This window comes from Apostichopus japonicus, chromosome 11 (genome assembly GCF_037975245.1).
Source record: "Apostichopus japonicus isolate 1M-3 chromosome 11, ASM3797524v1, whole genome shotgun sequence".
NCBI classification, from domain to species: domain Eukaryota; kingdom Metazoa; phylum Echinodermata; class Holothuroidea; order Aspidochirotida; family Stichopodidae; genus Apostichopus; species Apostichopus japonicus.
In genome coordinates, this window is record NC_092571.1 from 17,579,585 (window position 1) to 17,603,303 (window position 23,719).

General features: G+C 36.8%; 1 protein-coding gene across 5 annotated transcripts in view; it reads right to left on the reverse strand.

Moving 5' to 3' along the window:
- The window catches only part of LOC139976231 (kazrin-like), a 91,289-nt gene that overhangs the window by 60,052 nt on the left and 7,518 nt on the right, over positions 1-23,719 (reverse strand). The window contains exon 1 of one of the 5 annotated variants that reach the window (XM_071984804.1): positions 10,803-11,677. The exons of 1 other annotated variant lie outside the window; for it this stretch is intronic. In XM_071984804.1, coding sequence (XP_071840905.1) covers positions 10,803-10,914 — 112 coding nt within the window. In that variant the 5' untranslated portion in view covers positions 10,915-11,677. Of the gene's footprint in view, positions 1-2,241; positions 2,535-10,802; positions 11,678-23,719 lie in introns of those variants that run through there. 3 more of the 5 variants (XM_071984803.1, XM_071984807.1, XM_071984810.1) reach the window with 3 other exon arrangements.

Consider the following 23,719-nt stretch of genomic DNA (forward strand, 5'->3'; position numbering starts at 1 on the left):
AAACAGTATACTGTACATAGCAAGGTTTATGTAGTAGGCCATAATATTCAAATGTGTTTGCTTGCTTTTTTTCTCCTTTGTCACCTTGATACGACCCTCCAGTGGTGAATGTTGTGACCTGGGACAGAGAAAGGGGCCCAATAAGGAGGTACAGTATCATCCTCATATTTGAGAAATCTTTATATGATTAAGGATGCTGAGATGCAAAATGTTTTAATATTTTGTATCTTTTTAAGTAAATTGTGTGTGAAATTTTTTCCACAAATATTGGTAAAATTAAGTGAAATCAAACTAAAGTAAAACTGTTAGCAAACTGCTTATCCACTAGAGAGCCTGTGTAGGAGAATGTGTAAAAGTAAGTTGGCCTGACTTTTCGATCCTGGCAGGATCTTCTTCAAAGGCTAAATGACAAGTAACAGAAGGGACAAAAACACGCACAGAATACACACAGGTTAATGAGCATGGTGTACACAAAGAGATAGATGTAAGGGGATTAGTAGACAAGGGATGGAGAGAAGAAAGAAAGAAACCAACAGGGCAAGAGGAGAGGTAGGAGATAAACAGTGGAGGGACAAAGAGAGGATTGAGGGAAGGGGGTAGGAAATAAATTAAGTGAAGCGCTAGATACTAGCTCCAACAAGCTACAGATGTGTGAGTGTGCATAGTATTGCTGTACAGGCTACTTCCCATTCACATCAGTGTTAATTGCACTTTAGTTGACCATCTGCACACAAACTCATTTATCAGATTAATTAACAGGCTCTATGAATCAACAAATCTCCCTTGACCGTTTAATTGACCATCTAAAACTGACCGAGCTAACACTTTTTGTCTTCTCTCTTTCATTGATTTCTGGCCAGGTATAAATAGGTATCAGACTCACCCAAGGTTAACGGTAAACTGCCATATAGGTCAAATATGCTATCTGTTTACTCAATGCTGTGTATAGTCTTTCAATTGTGTAGGTATACTGTACTTATCCAGTGCATGCAGTAGCAGTAAACAATACAGGGTCAAACAACAATGTAAACTACGAGATACACAATACTACAGTGTGCATTCCAAGAAGTAATAAACAATATCCATACATCAAAACAACTTGCAACTATCATAAAGGCAGTTTGCATATAAAAATACTTGGCAAACTTTAGGAAAACAATTATATATACTGACATACAGATCTGGCTCAAAACGTGACCTTTTTGGTCCAATATCAGCGTTTCTATTACTTTTTTTTCTTGCACAGGGATCAACGGTGTGTGTATGTGTGAGGGGGAGGGAAGAATACTCTGTTAAGAAAGGTTAATCCTGCAGAAATTTCTACAGCAAAATAAAATCCTTTTTTTTAAATTATTTTTCCAGTTGTCTAAATTTAGCCTAGGCTGACTGTCACCTGGTTGCAAGGACAGTTGGCAGAATTCAAGTAAAATAATTAAACCAGTTTCAAGATAAACTTCTGAATTTTTTTTTTTCAAAATGAATTTGATGAGTTTATAAGAAAAACTTGAGATACCCAACTTTACTGACGTTTTAATACCCTCTGATTTATCCAAAATGCAGACCCTGTAAGGCCAAACAACTTATGAATATAGATCATTCGCTTACTATTTTTGACATTTATCTGACAATTCAAACAAGTACATGGGTTACGCACATGCTAGAAAGAGATCAACTTGGCAAAGGGAAATCTAAATCATACCTAAGACATGTGAAATATCGATATAGTCAAAGAGATGGGAAGCAATGAGTCATAGTATTTGTAATACTTGTTGAACTTTACATTACAGAGGTCAACCATGGTCATCAAGAGTCCATGACTCCATGGCCTAAAATAGCAAACATGCGCAGATGGCAAAATGCCACATTGTACGTCCCTTCATATTGTCAGACATGTCCTTTAATTTGTATCCCATTTCTCGATTTACATATAAAATTAAAATTGGCAAAAAAATATCTATTTATTCCTGGTTATTAGATGACTGGTCTAGTTTGCTTCCATTGTGTGGACAGGTATTGCCCTCTTTTAAATTCATCCTATATTTTCTTCCTATACAATGATGTACTAAAACTTAAAAAGTATGGAATTTAAAGCTAAAACTTACCAAAACAAATAGCCAATTTTTGTTCTGAATAACTATTGTGTGGACAGGTATTGCCCTCTTTTAAATTCATCCTATATTTTCTTCCTATACAATGATGTACTAAAACTTAGAAAGCATGGAATTAACAGCTAAAACTTACCAAAACAAATAGCCAATTTTTGCTCTGAATAGCTAACGGATCCTGCTAGGATGAAAAATTGTCTGATTCCTGCAACAATTGTTTACAAACAATACAGTAGATTTACAAAAGGTTAATTAAAGATGTAAATTTTCCTTCAATTCCCTTGTGAACCTTCCTTGGATGAGACATCAACTACGCACAGTGTACATATACAGAAGGAACCAAAGCTGGTTTCACCAAGACCATATAAGCAAAACAAACATAAATTTTTCCGCGTATTTCTCAGGCTACTTCGCACACCTGCTATTTTTAAATGAATGAACCGTTTGAAATTCCAAGCCACAGACACATGCAGCAGTCTGTACATGTATATATTGATTAGAAATATGTATTGTTCATTCAAGGTCACCGATTATTCTTTGTCCCAGTTCACTGAAAGTTTGCCTGAGCCACAGACTGCAAACCAAACAGATAGTTTTGTTCATATCAGAAGCACGTCATCGTAGCTAGTGTACCGTCTAGTAATAATTAAACTTGTCCAAGTTATAAGTGGAATTTAAGCAGATCTGGCGAACTGATGGAAATTAATCATTAACACATAACTTGACTGACAATCATAAATTCAGGGTATCATAGAGAAAATATAAGACAAAGAAATCATGGCTACATTCATGTAGAAATCAAGCGAGATATCAGGTTTTGGCATCCAACAAAATACCCCAAAACTTGCTTTGATAATTGTTGATCTGGAAGGAAGAGAAAGTGGGTGTTGACTATTTAAAGTGGATGTTGACTATAAAGGGGGTGTTGACTATAAAGTGGGTGTTGACCCTAAAGTGGGTCAGTGGGGGCAGCAGAGCTAAAAATTGTTACCGACTGTTGTTAGGCTTGGTAGATTTGAGTGCATATGTTGAATGGAGACAGGTAAGAGAGGAGTGAATTGGTTATTACTGGCTTGGTTATATTTAAGTGTCTTTTTTTTACAAATTGCAATTAATTAGCTAAATTAGAATAGTAGATCAGGAAGTTAGGTAGGGGGATATTGGTGTCAATGAAGGAAAGGGGGTGAATGAGGTACACACTTTTAAGCTCTCTTAATTCTCACATTATCTGAGTACTACAGAAAGTGTGTAAATGTTTTTAATATTTTCCATATTTCATGATATATATAAATTTTGAAAACATAATATTCCTTTGCTTTCATTTGCAAGCGATGTTTCACTACAGCTAAGAAGCTTCTACCACCCGTGTGAGAGTTTGCATATCACACACCATTTTCAACATGATTAAACTGAGAACAAAAAGTACGTACAGTACACACTACACAGAGAACACAGAGCAAAAATAGAGGTATTGGAACGTAAAGAAAATACAGTACTTGTGCAAAACTAAGCAGGCCAAAATTAAAAAAGATTGTCACAACCTTTCATATATTCATTGATAACCCTTAAAGAAAAGAAAGGTTGCTAAGCAAGTGGCCTGCAGTCAACTGCACACAGAAACTGCATACAGACTGAATTCCTCACGAACCAAGGTAAACCTTCCTGCTAAAGGACAGCTAGACTCTTGGGTCAGTGTTTTATAGACGACTTCCTATCACATGCAACCTCCTTAATAAGAGGTACAGTACAACAAGTAAAGGAAGGTCACTAGTTGTAACTAGATCTTCTGTTTTCTGAAAATGAGTCTCTCAGAGTTTTAGCTCTTTTTTTCAGATGTCAAGTCTTCCAACTAAGTTGATTTTGCTTTTCCTTCCACTTTCTCTCCACCCTTCCAAAGCCAATATTACTGTACTTAAACATAAAATATGTGGAGCCTTCTGTTGTTACTGAGAGGAATACCTGTTGTAGTGCTCAGCTTTAATAAGAATGTCCTTTGGTTTAGAAGCAGACGTTGATCAGCTCATCAAGCCTAGGCATGTCAAATAGTGCATCACTTTCCCAGCAGAAACAACAAACTGAAGAGAGGGTAGGCATATAACCTAATTTACATACTAAAATCATTGCAGAAGGGTTGGTTGTTGCCCTGCATAAACAGCTAAGACTCCCCACCAACATGAATGCGCTGAAAAGATGACTAACATACTTACCTATATTTAATTGTGACATGTGCCAGACTGTTATAAGACACTGCTGATTATCCCAGGATTAATAGTGTTATATATATAACACAATTAATTTTTGAGGCTATTTATCAATTCAAGTGGCTGGACACCTTAGCCTATTCAACACAACGACCTTTAGGTCAGTTTCTCAGATGCAGCACAAAACTCAAAGGAAAAAAAAAGAAAAAAAAAGAAATTAAAATGGCCTCAAAATAGAGTTCATTGTACCGTAACTTGAGTGTATCTGGTGGGAAGTGAAAAATAGGGTGATCTAAATTTAACAATGAAACACAACCTGCAACATTGATTAATGTTACCTTAGGATGTGTAACCAATTTGAGTAATATGACTTCACAATTGAGGCGAGGGAGGCCCAACCTGAGCTGCCTCGATTGAGCGTATAGCGCGGCCGCTAGGGAATTCTTTCTTGCAACTCGGTTACCGACGTGAGGTGCAACTTAAGCTTCTAGACACGCATGATATTGTCTAGACAAGATAATAAACAACCTGCAGTAGGTGAGGCCAAAATATTTAAAAGTTTATGCATATTCATGTTTCTCACTAGGTCATGTGCCTTAGCTATATATATAAATACCGACTCTTGTGTTACAATGAATGCTACGACAAATAAAAACATTCGTCAATTTGATTTAACAGGGGGGGGGGGGGGGAGTGTGAATTCAGAGACAGTGTGGAGGATGGATGAAGGATGTAAGTAGCATAAATGGTAAGAATGGCAATGTCTGTGTACCTTAATCCGTTTGCTATAGATCTGTCACTCTTCCATTTGAAGTTAGCAATTTAACCAGGGTGACAAATTGTCAAATAACTTCATAATTGAAACGTTCTGTTTAAAGAGTCATCGAGTGGCCATTTTGCTGGCAGCAAACAGTTTAATAGGTTGCTTATTTACTGCATTACACTGACTAATGGGTTGTGTGTTGTGGGGGGTGGGGATGGTGGGGGGGTTAAAAGACTAAGGTAATGAAGTACTGGCAAGCTTCCTTGTATGTAATGACTGGTAGTTGCATAAAAAAGGTATTTCAAAACTTTACCTGGTTTAGATACTTAGGAGAAATTAACTTAAATTCCTCATGACCATGGTTATCTAGAGGTATGTACTGCCAAGTAATACACACAAATACCTTGATTGCTCATAAAAACACATAGATGTATCAAATTTAGCCAGGAAAGAAAGAGAGAAGGTGAAGGGAGGTGAAGGGAGGGTGAACAGGGGTGAACGGAGGTGACCGGTCGGCGGTCATCAAGGGAGGTCACTGTGAAAAGGTTACCAGGTCACTCTGGACACGGTTGAGTGAGAGAACTAAAGTTTTGAGGAGACAGGTAAGCGATAAATCAACGTTAATACTATACCTACAGCACTGTACCTCCTTCAACAACTAAGAGGATTAAGCTGGCTTCCCCATGCACCGATAACTACTTGGCTATGTTTTTGCTGGCTCTTGACGAGCTAACATATATGTCAACATTCCTGATCATTTGCATCCTTCCCTTCAAACCAAACTGATACTTTTCTGAAACCATTCCAAACCACCACTTTAATTCAAACCAACCAACTATACCTGTACAGACAGATATAGAAACAATAATAAACCCTAGGTAATAGCTGTACAGTCCATTAGATATATATACAGTACAGAAACAATAATAAATCCAGCACAAGTCTATATTTATACTTTATTTGTCAGAAGTAGGTTTCAAGAACAAACTCGCTTTGACATTTTAGATCTATTAAAAGACATTTTGACGTCACAAAACAGCGTGCAATCACATCCTCTATGGGCCCTGGTCGATCAATATTATGGACACTGGGGACCCATGATAATAACTCCCCCCATCCCCTCCCACCCCAACAAAGAAGAATGACATCAATATCCTGTCACGTAATTGTTGCATCCACTCCAGCCAATGTAGTCAATTAATTCTTCTTTCAATCGACAGATAACGTTTCTCCTGTGTACATAGAAAAAATCCACAGGATAATTCTTAGCAAGGATATCCTCTAGAAATTCTTCCAAGGGAACATTGACAAGCTGAACAAGAACCGTTGTGCAATGATTTGTATTGCACTGCAGATCTCCGCAGACAGGATTCAGGATCTTCGCTTGCAATATATTCCAACTCACTCCTCCAACAAACTGTATTTAACTGTTCCTAAACCACGCTTGAAGACCTATGGTTACAGAAGCTTCTAATACTCTGGCTCTTATCTCTGGAACAAGTTACCAGATCACATTCGAAAATGCTCTAAACTTTCACATTCAAAAGTCTACTTAAGACCCATCTTTTCACTTGTTCTTTTGTAAATTAATCTGCTTTCTTTGTAAAGCGCCTTGAGCAGTGACTTAAAAGGTCCACTGATTTGGCATTATATAGGTCTCATTTATTATTAGTAGTATTATTATCTGATGTTATATTTCGCTTCTTTGCATACTTATCCCTCTCCTCACAACCCTGTTGCAACACCATGTCAAATCTTCCCTTTTAGTGCAAACCTCATCAGTTGTGGGATTTCCAAATGACATGACTGGGGAGGGGAGGGTGGGGGAGGGGAGGGTAGGGTAGGGGAGGGAGAGTCAAAACAATTAATGTTTGTTGGTGTAGTGGTACTGAAACTGTTATACTGTATGTGGTGACTCTATGCTCAACCGTGTTAAAATCGTTGCTGTGAAAGTTGTTGGATGGGGGAGTGAAACATGCCCCCTCCTCTTCTGGACCTTGGACTCAGGTAACTAGTGAGGGGCATTATGTCAATAAAGACATGCAGCCAAAACAAAGGACTACTGTAGTATGCTAAAAGAAGCAGATAACAGGTTCAATGCAAAGAAAGTGCTAAATTGACATATACCCTAATTAAGGTACTTCATAGGTAGAATTTCAAAAAGTATCACTTTCCACAATTATTTACACCAATTGCACTGTGAATATATTATCACATGTAAATCCATATCAAGTTGGATGCATTTTGTGTGAAATATGTGCAACCTTCAGATTGCTCTCCATAGGCATGCCATATTCAGTACTATGGTGTATGGAAAGACAACATTTTTACTTCCTATTATACCTATTTTCATTTTAAGAATTTGATTGTCAGCCCTATAGATGGTCCCGGTCCAGTGCAGGTTACAAACCCTGTTTGATCTATAGACAATAATTTCTTTGTTGTTTCAAAATTCTATTTTATCTTCAACACAATAGGCAACAAAGGGCAGCAAATGCAGGCTGACTGTGTTAATACTTTTCGTTTCTTACTGTAACTTATCTTTATTGAATCAGGTCATTTCACCAGGCTTTTAAATTCTTCAATGTTATTCTCCCCACGTACAGCACGCCTTTCATTGTATGAGACAATACTTGGATACAGTATTAAATAAGCCCATTTAAATCAGTTCAATAATATTTACAATAATATTCACTTGTAAATAAAGATGAAAAGTTAATTTAGTGCTTTCAGATCTAACAGATTCAATAGGCCCTTTGATCATCTGCCAAATAAAAACAGAACAAAAGCCAGAAACTTGATGAAAGAAATCCATCCCTGCTCTGAAAAGATAAACGTAGCGCTCCGCATTGTATCTGATGACTACGGGGCTTACTCCCACATACTATACTCTGGATTGAGTCTGGTGTTTGCCAAGCGCAGTTAGTGGAAATTAAACATAATTCTGCAACTTCCCTTCAATTTTTGGCAAAGAGTCCCTTTACAGTTGTTTACCTTTGAGGATAATATGCTCACTACAGTATATGGGGTAACGGTATACTGTATATAGTACAATTTGTCTTTAGCTACAGTACAGTATGATACATATAGCTAGGCTATGGGCCGGCCCACAGTAAATCAATTATATATACATGGTACATGCACGCATGCATACATGCACACAGTGAGAGCGTAGTAGGAATACATACTACAGTATGTGTACACAGTTTTAAGTATACATACATAATCAGGCATTTAAAGAGAAAAAAAATTATACAGATATGTTGAAACTGTACAGCTAGAAGGAACTAAATATATGTATGATGTGTATAAGAGGTGCACAATCAATAAGCATGTCATATAGAATATAGGGTTGGACATATGTATCAAGTACAGTATGTATGGAAGGGACGCTTCATGTGAGAGGAGGCACATACATTATGTATGAGATGGAGAAACACATGCATGTAAACACATGCATGTGTATGCATGTTAAGAGAGGGACGCATAGAGGAGGCACACATACTGTACATACCCAATTAGTTTGTATAAGGGATGACATTGTTACGTATAAATTTTAGTACTTAAAGTACTTAAAAGTGCATATTAACATTCAGGGTATAATTAAGCGTTCAATTTGCTTTGTGTAGCAGTTTGGAGGGCAACTCTGAAACTTTGCTTCTTGTGTAATGTGTAATGATATATAGTTTGCTGTGTACAAAACTGCTATACATCTTTGCAATTGTATACATTTTCCCATTTCGCATTAGCATTTTGCATTAGCAATTAAATTCCCTTGTTATTGCATTTAAGAGACATATCAGCAAGCGTATAGTTGGCAAACATGTAATTTGGTGTGTGTATAGCTAGCATCCACCATGTTTGAACATATTTTTGGTTCAACTAAAGTCTGCGCAAAACCATTCATGAATTATGAAGATAGTTCAAGATGCTCCTATACAACCCTCTCCCTGCACCTGTTCCCTCCCCCTCCCTTCAACTCCCTCCCCTCTCCCATTCCCATATTTTGGAGGCCTTCTTATATACTGCCCTCTACTGCACCTAGATTAAGGGTAGATCTAGGAATGTCAGGAGAAAGGAATGTGGCCCTGTGAGAGGAGGAAGCGGGGAGGGGGGTTTGGGTGCCCTATATTATCCCTCTGAAAAATGTAAAACCTTAGATGTGAAATGGTGCATTCGGAGCCATTTTTTAGCATATTAATAAGATCTCCAATAAAGTTTAATTGTGCTAACTTTCTGCTGCTTCTAATTTTTTTTGATCTGTGACTGAAAATACATAAATGATTAAATGGTGAACTTAACAGTTTATATACAGAAGTAGTGGTAGTGCAGCGTAGTGCTAATGTAAAGGTTAATAAATGCTCAAGCCATGTATCCTTACTGACTGAGAACAAGAGCCCTCTTACTTGTAGTGCAGGCAAAATACCTTGCCTTTTATGTAACTTACAGAAACCAAGGCCACACCATAACAGTGTGCATGTATGTAAGCACATGTTGAGTGCTGTATGTAAATACTTGTATGCAAAGACGACCGTATACCAATGAGCTGAATGACTTTGCAGGAGGTATAAAATATATACCTTCACATGACAGGATGTAAACAATGTAATCAGCTGATCATCGGTTCACTGCATTGGCATATATATATAACACTGTACATATTGCACAAATAAAGCCACCGATTGCCCAATCAAGGATGCACCTTTAAAAGATCAGCAAAATGTTATTTTTAAAGTAAATCTTTACCGAGTGGAAGGTACTCAACTGCTAATGAGTCTGTGTTAATAGTTTTGTTTGTTTCCGGTTAACATGTTCATATCGGATAATATGTACAATTTCTTTGTAACATAGATAGAAATTCTGTGCAAATTCAATGCAATACAGTATTTATAAACATATATAAATATATTCATATACGATTTTAGATACAAATAATTTAGATACATTTGTATATGAAGCTCAGTTTCATCCACTTCTAGCTTCATTCGGTCAGCCACTACAAAACTGTCTGTCCAGTGCCATAGTCCAATGGTTTTATTGGTTCTATTGGTTTTATTACATTAATCTGCTTAAGTCTGTATAGTCGTTGGAAACAATATTTCGGCCAGCCAATTCTAACAAATCAAGTCTGTGTGTTGAAATGTTGAAATCATGTAATATACTGTATGCTGCAGTTTCCAAGTAACAACATCGGATTAATTTCGGACGGCCGATATAGTGATAAGTCATAACCATACACATGACTTAACAAGCATGGTAGCAGGTTATCTCGTTGGGTAGCGTGTTTGCCGAGGGGAGGGGATGAGGGCTGGCCTCATAGCGATGACAGAATAGCAAAACCAATGTAATTTAGGGGTGGGGCAAGTGGAGGGTAAAACATTTGACCGAGGGGCTCCCCCACTGGTTATGCTACTGCCACCCCCTTTTCTCTGCATGCAGGGCTACATATTACACAATAATTGACAAATATTCAACAAATGCTGGATATAAAGATATCAAAAATGCCTGGCTTCCAACACAACAAAGATATCCTCCATCCAGTCCAGCTCACATCCTCCTTCCTTCCCCCTTCCCACTTATCTTTCCCTCTAAAAGCATACATACATAACCCTGCCCAAGATATGGGCAAGTAGCTTTTAAACCACATGACCTAATTTTCTTAAATTTTGTAGCAGAATTATTGGCACAATCATTACGATGTGTCTTAGTTTGGAGCACGATATGATGCCTTACCTCTTCTCCTATACACAAAGGCAACTCCCAATGAAATCTGGATGATGACAGTGAAAATGGACACCACCACCGCCAAATCAAAACTCCAAGGTTGCACACAACTGGCAGACATTGGAAAAGACTAACGACATCCAACAGAAAAGGTTTCTTTCACCGGTTCCTGACCAGTTTTGCACTTTGAGTTTATGAAGCGGTCCACAGGCATGTGTGGACAGCACTATACTGTAAAGTGCTCTCTATGCACACAGTAGCTATATAAACACACAGTCCTCCTTGTTGCTCAAGAGCTTGTTAGGCATAATTTATATCACATGCTATACCAGCAACTTTAAACAATTCTGATCAAACCACCACCAATGCAGTTCATTCACATTGGCCAAAAAAAAAAAAAAATTGTTGACGGGAGTCAAATGTATCACACTATATACTCACAACTGTCGATCACTCCAAATTATCACTTCTGGTTCACAGTGAAACTTTTAATCCCTCCATAGGCAAGTCAACCAACATTCAGAAATTCAACCCTAATAATTTTTCAACTTTGTGTATATATAATAAATGTTAACCACAATAGTATACATATCTTCCAAATGCAGATTAAAAGTTTATCCAGATGTGTGTGTGTTAACTTGTGAACTTCTTTCCACGCAGTGTGAGAAACTTGATCGTATCGATGTCCTTAGCAGACTACGAGCACCAACGGGTCATCCATTCAACACAGCCGTGACCTTCACTCTTGTATGCATCTCTTTTATCATAGAGCGTCTATAGGTACTGTACCTGCTATATTACTCCAATATTACTTCCAATATATCACAGAGTACAATGAAAACATCGGCAAGGTTCCTTTTACAAAAGGGAAATATTCCTATTGACATAAGCCTGTGTACTTTAACGAAACTATTTCCTAAGAGTTTTTGACGGGATAAGCTTTATATGGTGATTTTGCCCTTAACGCGCACACACACAGGCACAAAACAACCATAAAAATAATCTTGTAAACAAGTTCCTGCACAAATGATAAGCCCCAACTTGAAGGTGTAGAGCTGTGGGGAATTGGAATTCCTATTGTGGACCTAGACTGTTTGAATAGGGGTGCTAATCTATTGGTAAAATCTGAGGGCAATTCAGAAACTCTTTTATTTATTTTTTTATTTTTTGCAAGTAGCCAATAGACCAAAGCTTGGACAATGAGAGTTTCGCGGTAATGAAATGGTAAGCAGATGTGATATCGGGTGGAAAAACCCTTAAAATACAAGGAAATTGTACCTAGCTGCAAGAAGAAGAAAAATATGTCACTAAACCTATATATTGTAATTATAACCACGCTGAATTTAAGACATTTAGTGAAATCAAATCACCTGGTGGAGAGGCTAAGGTTGACCTCTTTTGAGATCTTTTCCACCAATAATTTGTATCTGATTCTTTACTATGAGGGAGGGGAAAGAGGAGAGGGGATTAAAACTTAAAAGTTAACTTACTGGGGGGACTTTAAGTTTGGTCATCAGTTTACAATTATTTACAATCAATATGATTGTTCAAACTTCAAACAACCTCAATATAACTTGGATGGAAGTAGATATGGATTGGGGGGGAGGGATGACACAGGGGGTGGTGGATGATTCAAGTGGGGCCTGCAGTTACATCATGGTCCTATACAATATATGTATGATAACATATATCATAGTGTTTTGAAAGATAATGCTGAGGTGTAAGGTACACTTGAGTACATACATGCCATCTGAGTATTTCTCCCAATATCAATTTATTTACGAGGAAGCTCAGCTGGCCTGGATGAGATTCATCAAGAATGATAATCCATTCTACACACAGTACCTGGGGACATTGATAATGCACTAATCAAATAAAAGCCATATCCTAATGGTATATATGCTGCCTGCATGGGTTGATCCATATACTGCATAGGGGTTACAAATAAATCAAATCATATATATGGTATAAAATTCAATACTATTTACTATATTTTGAAAAATGATGTTTTGGGGGAAAAATTGGTCAACAAGCAATTCTTCTCAACAATACATAGTCTACCCACTGAAGTTTGATTAATCTAAAACATCCTCTTTTAGATTTGTTCCTAAATAAAGATCAATATATAAAACTTAATAAATTTGATTCCATTTTTCAATCAATCAATCAATGCAACATGTTGTCACCCAGACCGCCAGACGGCACATTTTATATGCTCCATCCATATCATTTAGCAACTTGTAATACATTAGTAGAATTAAAACTTGGCTAGTCATTTAAATAATGACCTACTGTATTTGTTTATAACAGCTGCTAGTCTGCTAGCTATCATTTTAAGCAAGTGTGGAGTTATCTTAAATTTCATTGACTCATTCATAAAAGGGATCATAAATGAGCTTCCCATATTTAAGTAGTAACTGTACCTTGAATTGAAGTGGTGTCATAGGTTTTATACAGATGCTATTTCACGTTGTTAACCTAAAAATGGTGCAAAGTGATCAAATTTTTCTTGATATAAATGGTTGCTACTTGTTGATAAATGAAGCAAACCTATCATACTCAAATTATGCTATTCCTGGGGCGAGGCCCGTGTCTGTTAAAGAACATACATGAAAGTGTGGTAGGTATAGGCCTAGGCCACTTGTTCGTTTTAGTTTAGTATATCAATCAATCAATCAATCAATCAGAAAACATTTATATAGCGCCAAAATCAACAAAAGTTGTTCAAAGGCGTATATATCTGCACAGAGTTGGTAGTAGAGTTGGATTAGAATGTAGAGGGCAGACTTACAATATTTACACAATTTGGAGTCCTCCGCTATCACCAAACCGGGCTTGAAATACTGCGGAATTAACTTTCACAATCTTCTTGAGATTTCTGCTAAACAACAAAGCGCCAATGATGCAGTAGCTCAACTACAACCTGATGTCACCGAGACATTGTACAAAGTATGTAATGGTTAGTTATACTCAAAGAATTATAAAAATAATGTTGTATTCCAAGAACTCTGTTTGTCTTTTACTGGTTTCTAATGTAGTGAAGCTGGTATGTATGTGTATGTTGTGAGTGGGAGTGTAAGTAGGTGACATGCTGGGTAATGGTTAGTTGTACTCCAAGAATTAACAAAATAATGTTGTATTACAAGAATACTTTTTTTTGTTTTACTGGTACCTCATGTAGTGAAGCTGGTATATATACGTGTATGTTGTGAGTGGGAGTGTAAGTATAGGTAACATGCTGGTTTGTAAACACGTTATTCCAAGATGCCTAACTACTGAATATTTAGTAACTGAACATCATGTTGTTGAGGCACAGTGGAGCCTGCTTTACAGTAACATCCAGACTCAGCTAAGGCATTGTGTTGACAAAACTCCTAGTTGAAAAGCTCAGTACTAAGTTACAATGACAGGAACCTAGTTGAGAGGAGTCTCAGTTGAGAACCTAGTTGGGCCCAGTTGAGAAGGAAACTTAGTTAAGAAACCCAGCTAGTGATGCTCCAAAACACACAGGGACCACATCTTTGTGAATGTTTTTGGGGCAGTATTTGATATCACTCAGATGACCTGAGATGACCTTTGCCCATATTATAAATGAATCACTTTTGTGGCCCATTAACTGATGATCCCCATGGCCAACTAAAATCACAATAACACAAAACCTGTCAGAGGATTAGGCTTTGATATGAATTTGACAATTTGACCTGTGACCTCAGCTGACCTTTGACATCAAAAGTAAGAACATCTTTTATGACCAATCACTAACTGTACACTGTGACCAAGTTTGATGAAAATCAAACATTAACTCAAGGAGGAGTAGGCTTTTGTGGGATTTCACTGTTTGACCTCTCTTTAACCCCAATTGACGTTTGACCTACTTTTTGCTAGCAAGAGTATCAACCTGTTGACATGCGCCATAACCTCACCAAGTTTGACAAGAAATGATCAAACAGCATGCATATGGTGGCCTTCCAACAACTGTTGACAGACAGACGCATTGCCATGACAAAAGCTCAACTACTGTACGTAGTTGAGCTAAAAATTGCGTTGACTATTTCCCCAATTCATTTCGCTATTTATTGGCACAAGCAAAATGATTGACACCGACACCTATGTTATGCAGCAACGGGACAAGAGGCTCATGTACAATATGCATGTATTCCGCAATATTTCATTCCCGGTTTGGAAAAAATGACTGACGTAGCTCCTTGGTCCCACATAGTGCTTTGGTAGTACTTTCAAATCCACCTTCTACTTGATGGAGTATTAAACATCTGTTGCAACACCGCATGCAACAAACAAACAATACATTTATATACAGTATTTACACGATGGAACTGTTACCTAGCAACCAACTACTTGAAGCCAGCTAGTTCAGTCAATACAGAATTAGAATTACGGACTCAGAATTACGGACTCAGAATTAGTATTTTCGTTGTCTGAATCCTGCTCATATATCCATCCATTTTTTTCTATTTCATGATGAAAAGTCCTTCCTCCTCTGCGTTTTTCAAAATTTTTACGTTATTAATTTTTAAGCATGACCACAGGTCGTGTCCCATTAAAATGACATCATTCATGATCTAGAAAATTTGAGATCGATGACATAACACAGTCCATCTGTCTATAAACGACTTTCCATCAAGAAAGTTTGGTAAGTTATAATACTATTTTATTGGAAAACTCTGTACACAGTGAAGTGTGTTATGTGCATTTAAATACTAAAATGAGCATTGAAGCATACAAACATGTACTAAAGCTAGTGAAGCAGATCACACAGGGAGAGGGAAGGTGCCAGATGAACGGACCAAAAGACAAGTAGGTCAAATTCTAGGCAAATTATGTGTGATCATCTGGGGGGCTTATAGAATTATGAGGAGAGATTTGAAGGGTTTTAAGGAATATATTAAATTATGTGAAAACATGAGTCATTCCCATCGTTGTTAATGTCAATCGAGCTAATATGGTACTGTGGTTTAATTACCAATATTTAAAAAAAACATGTATAAATAAAGAATTTAACATTTGTTGACTTTTCGTTCTATGTCACTAAGGTGCTTTTAACTGTACATATTGTACATAATGGAGCTGTAGGTTTTTGACTCAATTTCAAGACTTGAAATTTCTACCAAAGTTTGCAAAACTGGCATGTGTATGGAGGTTCATGATGTTGTAAGTAGACTGAGCAACATAAACCCCTAGATAATCTACAGATCTAGCAGGTGGTATATAGATGTAGAGTTCTTAAAGGTATACCAAAAGAAAACAACATTTTGAAAGAGAAGTACGGAATATCCATAAAGCAGTTGAAATCATCTACAGTTTTCTAAAAATAAATATGATGTCATTGATAAACTGTACCATACCATATGTTCAGCAAATATTATTATTATTTTTATTTTATGGAAGTAGAATTGAAAGAGGAAGTGTGCCATGACTCATATCCCAACAGTATGGTAATTATCTGTGCCAGATGAACACCCTCTGATGCCCTAAGGCACCATTTGCTCATTCTTAGACTCCACCCCTCCATCCCTCCACCCCCTTCCCATCCCTCCCCTACCTACTTTGTACTGGGATTTATAGATTTGTAGGCACAACCTGAAAGAAGAGGTCCTTAACCTTCCAGGCTAGTCTCATTTTCAAGTACCCTTAATTTTTTCTTCTTTTTATAGTCACAATAATTTTACATGAAAAAAAGAAAGAAAAAGAAGTTAGCTTACTTGAAATGTCAATTAAAGCTTTACAAGATCTTACAAAAACGTGTAGATAACTACCGTACATCTGTGCATACAAATAGATTATGAATACATATAAATCATGAATAAAAATCTCTCCCTGAGAAGATGAAAGACAAACATCAAACCGCCAAACTTCCTGTGCAATAAATTTACCAATTTGTCCTGCTTATTAAAATCCCTAAAAACCAATGACAATAACCTTACAGCTATGGGTTTCTCTCTCTAGCTGTGGCCTTGGAAAACACCACTTCAGCAAACCGTGAGTCATAGACTCATTACGGAGAATAATTTCCCCTCCGGTTTGGGGATAATTTCCCCTCCTGTTTAAGCTACCGGTCAGTTATGACTGCTTCAATAATCCAACCTACCCTATGGGGAATGTCCTCTCCAAAACTCTGTCAACACCCTCTGTCGTACGCGCCCTCGGCTATCTCCTTAATACGCTCAACAGTCGCTCGGCTCGGTTCAGTTTCTGCCCTCGAATATCATCAGCCTCGTTCATTAAAAGCCCCAAAGACAGTTAAACTTGTGGCGGATGCTCCAAAAGCTGTTTTTCTCTAACCTATGGAGGGGCTTGATCCTCTTAGATTCGTTTTGAAATCAGATCTGCATGCAAAGAGCTAAAGATGGGAGTCACGGATGACTTAGTATAGTTTGAGCATCTCCCCCAGTGGAAGACCAAAAAAAAAAAAAAAATGCCTCAAAACACACCTAATCAAGTCTTGAGTCATTGGTCTTGACGTGAATGATTGGCATTTTCTGTGCATGGTTGCCATGGTGATGAAACATATCAATGAGCAAGGTGGAAATAAATCATCAGAAAATGATAAATTATGAAAAAATGAATATCAGGTTAAAAGAAAACAAAATCCTGATGTGCTAGACTTCAATGGGTTTGAGTTAAATGAAGGTAAGCTTGCATTTGTTTCTTTTTTAAATCTTTTTATTTATAATGGAAAAAGACTTCCTACAAATTTCAGAAATGAAAATATGTGAGACATCTCGTTTTGTATGCAATGTACAGTATGCGTGTACAGCAAGTGAGACAACTCAAGCAACTGTTTAAATACTGTATATATCTGCAGGGATGTGCCCAGGATTTCCTGAGTGCTGGGTATACTGATTGCCGTCCTGGGGGAGGGGTCTATTTTTTAAGGTGCTCAGATGCCAAATGCTGGCACTTGTGTACAGTAGCTTTTTAAACACATACACAAGTACTAGTTTTGCTAACAATTTACATTTTTAAATTTTTTTTTAGTGAAATATATTACGTACCTGGTAAAAGTTATTAGTTTGTTTCAAAGAGATTTTACAAGGGACCGATTGAGAGCTGTAAGTAATGTTTCTCGCATACGTAACTGATGCATTATTAGTCTGTATGATTTTGATATATAGGCTAGGCCCAATTTATGTTGAATATATTGTTAGGGATGTCGGGATATTAGATGAAAATAGTGCTGGGCGGGATTCACAATTTTTAAGACGGAGTGCTGGGCGGTAATGTTTAGTGCTGGGCGGGGCCGCCCAGCGTGGGCATATCCCTGCTAGTATACGATAATTATATATAAATATATACATAAATATATCCCATCATCTGTTAGTTTGGCTTGGAATATATCCAGTTAGATGTGAATACTCCACAAATAATTACAACCCCAACACAAACTACAGCTTGAAAATTGTATCTGTTAAAAGAATCTCGTGTAGGAAGTAAATGTTTGTAAACAAGGTTTATGTTCAGTATATATATATGCAAAAGTCCCAAACTGTTAAGATGAGAGGATTAGCACACACATACATCATTTATACTTTGTTTTATTGAAACCAATCTTTGCCGAAGTATGTAAAGGGGAAGCTGGGGATGGAAACCGAAATTGTATATTTTCAGGCTGCTTGGCATTCCCAGATTAAACGGTGCAGAAAAGTGTAAGCTACTTCCCTGTACTGATCAAATAATCCAAATTTATTGAATTCTGTTGAAGCTGAAATAAACAGCTTTATATCCATGATGAAATTAAAGGACTATGCTTTTTATTGGAGGAGTTTAAATCCTACAATAAATGCAATCACAGATGACTGTCATCAGTGTGGTACACATCATATAGCTCTACACCCTCTTAGAGCTTTCATCTTGTAACTTTGTACACACAAACATGGTGAAAATCAATAGAAATGTTTTTATGGTGACAAGAAGAGAACTCCAAAAGAGTTTCAAGATAACAGCAGCTGGGTATATAGCGGTAGCATATCACTCGCCTGATTACGATCAAATATATATGCTAAAAACAGAAACTGCACCGTTTTCAAAACTACAGAAATTTTTAAACCTGTTTTGTGATGGAGTGGATTGAGTGAATTAAACCAGAGCATTTTTCAACTTCCTATTTTGGTTTCAGTTGAGATCAGTGGGAACTTTTGAGATCAAGCAACACAAGTTTTTAGAAAGAAAACGTCCGTTTCAGGCATTAAAACATTCTTAGTGCTTTCATCTTGTAATTTTGTTTACAAACATAGTGAGAATCGATAGAAATGTGTTTACGGTGACAGGAAGAGAACTTCAAAAGAGTTTTCAGATAACAGCAGCTGGGTATATATTGGTAGCATATCACTTGCCTAATTACCATCAAACATAAATATGCTAAAAACAGAAACTGCACCGTTTTCCAAACTACAGAAATTTTTAAACCTGTTTGAGTGGATCGAGTGTAATTAAACCAGAGCATTTTATTAACTTCCTATTTTGGTTTCAGTTGAGATCAGTGGGAACTTTTGAGATCAAGCAATACAAGTTTTTAGAAATAAAACGTCCGTTTCAAGACATTCCCATCCTTCGAATTATGTGTTGCCATGGTGACATCTATACTGATATATACTCCATAAAATTCTGCAAGGGTCATCCTTCAAATTTGGCATTTCAAAAAGACATTTTAAACGGAAAGTGGAATATCTCAGCCCTTATTTGCATGGCTTGTTTCAACAGTTTTTTTTTACTATAAAGGAAGTCACAGTGGCTCCATAAATTGCCCTGTTGAGCACTTTCGCAATTCAATAGTGTCGATTAATGTAAGCTACTGTACTGTATCAGTGAGAGAGATAACAGGGACAACAATGGATTACACAATGTACATTTAAAATGACTAAACTAATAAAATGACCCTATCAATGGTGTTTTCAATTTCCCTGTAGTTTATGATGATAAGTATTCTTTTTGCATGGTCACAGTCACTTCCCGCTTCTCAACTCAACTGCGATCATTAATTTCTTGATATTATCCTCACTTCAATAATTCTTCCAGAACACCAAGTCCAAATTTTTTTTTTTTTTACTAATTATTTGAACAGTCATGCTTGAGTCTTGCTGACCAAGAAGATTAAACTTTAAAAACTTTTATCAATTTATAACACATAAAAAAAAAAAAAAAGAGTTGTGGTTGAACATAAGCCCATAGTGAGTCACCAAGACTGACGTCTGGGTAATCTCGGAAGAAACAAATAACTGCCACTGTAAAATTTCTACAAACCAGCTACTGTACATCTAATCAAATTTCTGTTTCCATCTCAGAGAGCAGAAGACCCCGATGGAAAGAGTAATTAGGTGCGCCTGGAATTCCAAGTTCGACCACTTCCGAAATCTTTATTCTTCTGTGACTACCAGAGCGATAATATTGGGTTTGGGTGATGAGTTTCTGGTGGTCTTTAAGCATCATTAGTTGCTTTAATGAGCTCTGGTTAGATTATGAGTGATCACATTCCAAATTGATTGTCTCAAATTCAAAAATTATTCCCCCCAAACTTTGAAATATGTACGAACAATAAATTGCTGGCATGTTTTGCGGGAATGTGTGGCTTTCTTGCTACAATAAAAAAAAAAAAATGAAAGTCGCAATTTCTGTATGGAAAATTTATTTCAAGTCAACATGTACAGTATTTCCAAGTTCTGTTCTTTGATCTGGTAAATTAGAAGTTTGTAACAGGATGGGGAGGAGATTAAGGTTTGGGGAACAAATTGCCAATTTACATCCACTAATTGAATGATTAAATCCCACTAACTAACAGTGATTAAATCTCAACAGTTCACTCACATGATTTACTTGGATCATTTGTTTAACAGTAATTGGAAGATACCTAACAGTTATTATGGAACAATAATGTCTTCATTACTACTGTTCTATTAAACACTTGATGCCTACTTTACTAGTCTTGTGAACTTGCTGACATTACACAGGTCCAAAATGTGGGCTACTCCTTTCCCCACCCTCCATCCCCCTCTACCAGATCTACAAACATTGCAACTAACATAAAGAATCTGTATGTGAAAAATCCCCCCCCCCCCTCCTCCAAAGTCTCCCCATACAGTATATAGGCAAAATATGTGTGTATGAACACATAATTTTATGTGTGTGTATAATGGATGCCACTTCTAATCTTGAATTTAAATGTGTTAATCATTCACAGGAAAATGGATTTATGGCTTTCTAAGTAACGTGACCTAGTTAATTCAATTTTCTGTTTAGCTTAATCAAACACCTGTTGGGAACCGCTGCATGACAAGGGAAAGGGTACAGACAGTACAAGGAAGTTACCAATTTAATGCTTCACTGCAAGTGAGAATATTATTCATGCAGCAACTAAGTTTTGAGACTGACAATATGTATGTCGTCGGCCTACTGTAATTTTAGTTAAATACAGCTAACTTTGCTACCGTATACATACAGTGTATGCACAGTAATTGTCGTAAAGTTACAGTTGTAAATCAAAATAACACAAAAACTGTTAACAAACTGCTTAATATCCACTAAAACAGCCTGTGTAAGAGAATGTGTCAAAGTAAGTGGGTCTGACATTTCAATCCTAGCAGGATCTCGTTCAGAAACTGAATGACTAGTACCAGAAATTACAAGGGACAAAATGCAAGCACAGAATCTGTATTAAGGCCCACTTACTTTTACACAAGTTACAGTTGTCACAGAAATCCCAAAAACTTACTTTAGTTTTGGATATTCCAGGTGGTAGAATGAGAAGAAGAAGTATAAGTGACCGGAAGTGACCAATTGCTATCTAGGTTGTAATTACACTATGAAAACAGTTACCGCTGCATTTAGACACAGTAGAGCAAGAGTGCTAAGGTTGTTTGGGGACAGGTAAGCAAGGGAGAAAACTAAGCGAGGTACAAGCGAGGAACAAAGTTTATTCAAAATTTGGTAACTAAATGTCTCGGGGGGGGGGGGGGGAATGCTTTAAAGGAGAGTAAAAAAAGTGTTTTTTTAATCGATTATTAGTAGTGCGTCGAAATTGACAAAACCATCGGAGCAGATAGTGTCAGAAAGCGTCCAAAATGTTGCGTTGAAATGCAAAACGCCAGTTTGCAAAGAGTTAGGTGACACATATATTGGTCTTTGCTTCATACCTGAGGACAATACAGATTCACTTTAAGTCTATATAATGTGGTTAGTATTAGTAATAAGTCGTCCCTATACATAATCCAGCAGTGCATTGGCAAGCAGTACTGACTACAGTAATTATACAGTATATAACTGATTGCAGGACTACAATGGTTAATATATGAAGATTAACGATTGTCTTGTCTCACAATTGGCTGTTTTTATAATTATCAATTGCCGATTCTGATTGAATTGATACAGGCAGCTGGAACAGTACAATTTGTTGCAGCACCTACAGTACAATAGCATTATAGGTCAGTGTGTACAGTGGAGTAAACTGTACAGTGAATATGATCGAGTCATATAATGAACTGAATAAATGCTGCAGTCAAGTACACAAGAAGCAGAAACAGTATCTCTAGAGACAATAGCACACCCTTGGCACTAGCAAACCTTAGTCAATCTAAATGATATCTCAAACATATGAGAAATTCCAAATAGTAAAAATTTATACGAGAAAGGCATAATTGAAGCTATGATAAAGCATATAGATACAATAGATGTTAACTTTGAAAATTGTATAGATAGATTTGGAAGGCTACATGCAGTGGGGGCCCTGCAATGCTTTTAATTAATACTGAACTTCAAGTTTTTAGATGAAAGAGTACAAGAGTAGAGAGGTGACATGTGAGAGAGAAGTCTGCTAAATAGTATCATACCAAAACACCCATAGACATTCCAAGGAGATTCTAATTAGAAGACGTTTTAATTAAATTTACTGTTAAGTCTATCATGCTTAGTGTATTATGCCAATGGTTATCACAGTTCATAATACAGTATACACAATAATCTTGAAGGAGACACAACACCCTAACTTCATTCTTGGTCTAATGTGGAAGAGATATAAACTCATTATCAACTTCCCCAAACAGCTAAGAACAACTTGATTCCATTTGTATCATATGTATCATAAGTATCATATGTCATATAGGTATCATATCATATGTCATATAAGTATCATATGTCATATTCCTTCTCAGTTTGCCTACACGACTGAAGACTTGTTCAAGTCTAAATACTGCATTCATCTTCAAGCTACACACTGAGCAAGATCTTTCATGGCTTTGTTTGAGTGAATTCATCGTTACAAAGTTCTCTGTCATGTTTAAAGATCTCTGTCATATTGAAGCTAAATGATGACCGTTGAGTTTGTGTTTTCATAAGACTTAAGACTTGGTCAAGTCTAAATACTGCATGACATCATCAAGCTACACACTGAGCAAGATTTTTCTTGGCTCTGTTTGAGTGAATTCATCGTTACAAAGATCTCTGTTTTAAAGATCTCTGTTATATTGAAGCTAAATGATGAACGTTTAGTTTGTGTTTTTATTAGACTTGGTCAAGTCTAAATAACGTGACTTCATCAAGCCACACACTGAGCAAGATTTATCTTGGCTTTGTTTGGGTGAATTCCTCGCCACAAAGATCTCTGTCATATGGAAGTTAAATGATGACCATTGAGTTTGTGTTTTTATTAGACTCAAGACTTGGTCAAGTCTAAAAAATATACGACATTATCAAGCCACACACTGGGCATGATTTTTCTTCGCTATGTTTTGGTGAATTCATCGCCACAATGACTACAGTTGAGTTTGTGTTTTCATTATTATCTCAACAGCACTACTACAGTATACATCTATGTCCAGTACAATTCTCACTCTAGTGTGGATTATAAACTGTTCCTCATTTATGATTCTGTGTCATCATTCATCATGTCAGTTTCCTGCCTTTCCATTTAGTCACCTGAC